The 4,708-nt window shown below is 41.8% G+C and overlaps 1 protein-coding gene across 4 annotated transcripts in view; it reads left to right on the forward strand.

Moving 5' to 3' along the window:
* The window catches only part of jam2b (junctional adhesion molecule 2b), a 7,941-nt gene extending 3,650 nt beyond the window's left edge, over positions 1 to 4,291 (forward strand). The window contains exons 3-10 of one of the 4 annotated variants that reach the window (XM_084084365.1): positions 161 to 271; positions 479 to 628; positions 950 to 1,134; positions 1,626 to 1,734; positions 1,847 to 1,954; positions 2,054 to 2,072; positions 2,160 to 2,202; positions 2,360 to 4,291. In XM_084084365.1, the coding sequence (XP_083940491.1) occupies positions 161 to 271; positions 479 to 628; positions 950 to 1,134; positions 1,626 to 1,734; positions 1,847 to 1,954; positions 2,054 to 2,072; positions 2,160 to 2,202; positions 2,360 to 2,398 (764 nt within the window). In that variant the 3' untranslated portion in view covers positions 2,399 to 4,291. Of the gene's footprint in view, positions 1 to 160; positions 272 to 478; positions 629 to 949; positions 1,135 to 1,625; positions 1,735 to 1,846; positions 1,981 to 2,053; positions 2,073 to 2,159 lie in introns of all 4 variants that reach the window. The other 3 variants (XR_014602707.1, XM_084084364.1, XM_084084366.1) reach the window with 3 other exon arrangements.
* Positions 4,292 to 4,708: the final 417 nt, after the last annotated feature.

Consider the following 4,708-nt stretch of genomic DNA (forward strand, 5'->3'; position numbering starts at 1 on the left):
CCAAACACTGTAAAGATAAACCAGTGTTCTGACAATTCTTTCAGCACATTAGTGATAAGCTATTTGTCCTTGATTCAAATGTATGTTTATGTGTACGTGCAGTATTTTTACTTGTATTCGCACTTACTGTGTTGTGATGCTCTGTTTTGTGGACTCCCAGATGCTGTGCTGGCCTGTGACTTTAAGACTGAAAAGGACCAGAACCCTCGTATTGAGTGGAAGAAGAAAGGAAAAGGGGTGACATTTGTTTACTTTGCTGGCAAATTTAGTGGTGAGCAAGTGATCTTTATTACACGTTTTATTGTGTCATCTTTCTTCAGTATCACTGCCTGTCTTCACAGTATTCTTGTCTTTCTGTATTCTACTGTTTGAATCCATCCCATTGTCTTTGTGCCATTCTTAGTTAACCTTCATCTCCTCCTCTCTCTCGCTCACCTCTCCATGGCTTCTGACCCCATGTATGTACTCTTTGCTTAAGGATCCTATGCCGGAAGAGCCAAGATAGAGGGGGCCACCTTGACAATACACTCTGTTACCCAGAAAGACTCAGGGGAGTATCGCTGTGAGGTCACTGCTACTGAAGACCATGTCAACCTGGGAGAGACAACCGTGTCCCTTAATGTACTGGGTAAGACACAAAAGGACTATTCTGGGGGGGGGGGGAAGTGCTCAGACTTTGACGACTGGTCAGCCTGACGTGTGTGTGTGTGTGTGTGTGTGTGTGTGTGTGTGTGTGTGTGTGTGTGTGTGTGTGTGTGTGTGTGTGTGTGTGTGTGTGTGTGTGTGTGAGTGTGAGTGTGTTGCAGATTATAAAAAAGTGTTCAGATAAAATGCATGGGTGCAAATTAGGACATGAGTGTTGGACAAAGGAAATTAGAAACTTCAAGATGCACTAACATACTTTTTTGCCTTTAGTGACTAAGTGCTTCTTCCCCCTCTCTCCCTTCAGTGCCCCCCCACGTCCCGTCCTGTGAGGTGCCCAGCTCTGTAATTGCTGGGGCAGGCCTGGAGCTTGTCTGTAAGGACACACTCAGCATCCCTCCTGCCACCTACAGTTGGTACAAGGACAACAAGGCACTGAGTCCTTCATTGGACACTTCCTCCTATAATATGGACGCAAAGAAGGGAACGCTGGTAAGCACATAGTGAAAAGTATGCAAATGTACATGCTCAAATGGATCTACGCAAAAACATGCTTGCACTGACATAGCAACAGATGCAGACAAAGACAGAAGCAGAAGTATACACAGTAAAATGTCAAGTTTTTGTTAATGAGACATTACTTTGACAATCTGTGTCGTAGAGTATGTTAATAAAACATAAAACACAAGCTGCGGTGGTTGTGTTTGGTCCCTACTTTTCTATTGAGACATAGGACAACTACTGGTTGACAAGAGGTATTGCATGAAACACAAATGGAAATAGCTTGCCTTCCCAAATGTGTTCTCTGTGATATCGTAACAGTAAAAATGTTGGTGCTCATGCACGTGACGCGACCCGGGTTTAAATCCTGGGAAAGTTACGGATTGCAGCTTTAAATGAACACAGATGATTTTGTTGTGTGCATACTTGTTGTAATCATTTTTTTATTGTCCCCTCTCTTCCTCTATAACTATATGGAACAGAAATTTAACAGCGTGTCTAAAAAAGACTCAGGATTGTATCGCTGTGAGTCGTCTAACAGCGTGGGGGCGCCAAAGAGCTGCGTGGCTCAGCAACTGAAAGTCATCGACTGTAAGTGATTTTGTTGTCTGGGACGAGGCTGCTCATTGCAGACTACAACTAATACTTTTAGAATCTACATCCCATGCAGACACTTTCAGTTCACCCTCTCTCTCCCCTACAGATGAGCTGAGTCTGACCACTCTGATAGCTGGTGGTTCAGCCCTGTTGCTGCTAATCTTAATGTGCTGCCTTGGTGTGTGTCTCTGCCGGCGCCGGGGTTGCTGCAAGAGTGAGTAGGCTACTGCTAGAGTGCGTGTGTGTGTGTTATATTCTAGGAACAGCTAAAGAGAGATATTCAGTACTGATTCTTTTTCTTCTTTTTTTTCAGAGGAAAATAACACAAAAAGGTACGTTACATTTTATGATCATTCTCTTATGTGCAGTATCTATGTGTTATTGTTGTTGAACTTAAACAGGAACTCTTTTCCATCCAGCGGCAAGCCCTACAGCCCACCACCTCCTCCTCCCATCCGCAATGTGAGTGATCAAAGCAAACACTATCGTGATCAAGTTTGTTTCAGTGGCTGCCATTAATGTGGGGCCTCTGCAAACTGTTGTTGATAAGTAGCTGATAAAAAGTTCAACCAACAAATTAAAGGAAATGTTTCATTGTACATCTTTCCACTCTCCACAGCTCAAGAACTATAAACATACTCAGTCCTTCATGATCTGAGGGCAAACAATATCCCTGTTTCCCAAGCCACAACAGTCACACACTCCAAATGGCACAGTGTACACAATGTACACAGTTAACAGTCAGTGAAAATATCAGATTGCGACGTGTTGTGAGCTTGTAGATCAGTTATTTTAGGTAAAGATATTTTGTGTGGAGACAAAACAGGAGGGGACCTAGTATAGACCACTGGGGGACTGTGGTCAACTAAGGCTAAGCGTATAGGCAGGGTTTAACTGGTCAAGCTGGGCTCACACTACAGTTTTAAAATCCTAACCGCTTTTGAAATCAGGTTGCATCATAAGGAGAATCTTCACAGATGTTCTCTCTAATGCACAACACTACACTACAAGATTTTAAAATAATGGGACATCACACCCACTACAGGATTATATTATTAATGTTATAGTGCCTGGCTCAGTAACACACCACCTCACGTGATCTGAACTCATGTGATTATATGCGGAAGCATATATAAACAATTGAGCTGTGTAAACTTGCAGTGGTAATGCTTTGCACTGAGAAAAGAGAAAAGAAGCATAAGTCTAAACGAGTCTGGGTGAACAACAGGTTGTTTCTGTGCAGTCTCCATGTCAAAAGTTCTATCATTGACTTCACGCCTGTCTCCTTGTAAACTTGTCTCTCTCAGCTGCTGTGGGGGTGCGCGACTCCCGGCATCACACTCAATAGTGATGTAATCATCCAGATTTTAAACCCTAAATATCAAAAACGTTTGATATTATCGGGGTGGCCCGGTGAGTCTGTGAGCCGATTGCAAGGTTTAAGATTGACACTATAGGATAATTTAAGGTCCCACTGTGTAACATCCATTTCAGTAGTCTTTTGGCGACACCTCTTAGTTGCCTGTCTGCGATTCCCTGAATTCAGTTAAAACACGGAAGTACCACTCCAAAGTGAATGCTATTGTTGAGGATATTTGGAACGCAGCAACGTTTAAGAAAAAGTATTTATTCAATTTAAAATAGATAAATAAAAAAATCCGATGCCAGCCAAATTTTGCCGCAAGTGTTGGGACAGACATTCACAAGTTAAAAATAGTGCATTTATGGTTATTGTAAATAGTTTACCAGTGAGAGATTATATACAAAAATAACAGTAGTTTAATTGAAACAGATACGCATTATGACTGTAAGCAGATTATCGGTTTCCGATCATGGGGTTTCGGACCAGCCTCGAATCAGGAAAACTCCCACGATTATTAGGGTCGGGGCAAATTGTACCCCCAAATCATCCTAATTAGTGTAGTGTGAGCCCAGCTTTCATGATATTTGCACTGGGATAGCCACCTACTGTAGATCTCAGAAAGTTGCCCACCATGTCTTGGATAGAGCCATGGAATAAAGCAAATGACTATTGGCTTGTGTGGCTTTATTCCCCCTCTTGCTTTTTGTTATTATTTAGAATCAGATTTTTATTATCTTTAGATGTTTTTCTTTGACTATGTATGCTATCTTTTTTATTATTATATTTACATCTATTTTTTATATTTTATATTGATATCTTATAGACTTGCAATATATTTTGTGTTGGGGTGTACTGTACAAATGTGTGTGTACTAAAGTTGTGAATTGAGCGACACATGAACGGGTGTCTGTACGCACTGAATATTAGGCTACTATGAAAGTTTTTTGTTTTTTTGTTCATACTCTGTTTTCTTGAATCTTCTCAAGTAGAAAACGCTGATGTTGGCTATACTTAAACCCACCACTAGATGGCGCCAGATTACAGCAGAAGTCTGTTGTTATCAGCTGGATACAAGACTTTAGCTCAAAGATGCCAGCTTGTATTACTTGTCTATCAACAAAGGCACTATTGTTCTCTCTTTATTGTTCCTGTTGTTCTTTTCATTGTCGTCCCCATGAATTAAAGGTCTTGAAAGGCTCAGCTTTTCTTTGGTTCCAATTCTGTGTGTGTGTGTGTGTGTGTGTGTGTGTGTGTGTGTGTGTGTGTGTGTGTGTGTGTGTGTGTGTGTGTGTGTGTGTGTGTGTGTGTGTGTGTGTGTGTGTGTGTGTGTGTGTGTGGTGGCTGTCAAACAGAATCTGTGTCAAAACCTCTGTTTGTTAGATGTTAAATCAAGCCTCAAACCAGGTCTCCTCCAACACACATCCTCTCTATGCGTGCACACAACAAACAGTACTATGCATGGCAGCAAACTGAGCAGCATGGGCTCCCCAGCCCAGGAACCCTCAGAAAAGCTGTAAACAGGTGGCAGACATCAGGGACCTCAGGGCTGTCACTGTTCTCATTTTTGTTCATATATATAGTTTTTTCATTCCTACACATGATTAT

Source organism: Gymnoscopelus microlampas (genome assembly GCF_963454915.1).
Source record: "Gymnoscopelus microlampas genome assembly, chromosome: 17".
Taxonomy (NCBI): Eukaryota; Metazoa; Chordata; class Actinopteri; order Myctophiformes; family Myctophidae; genus Gymnoscopelus; species Gymnoscopelus microlampas.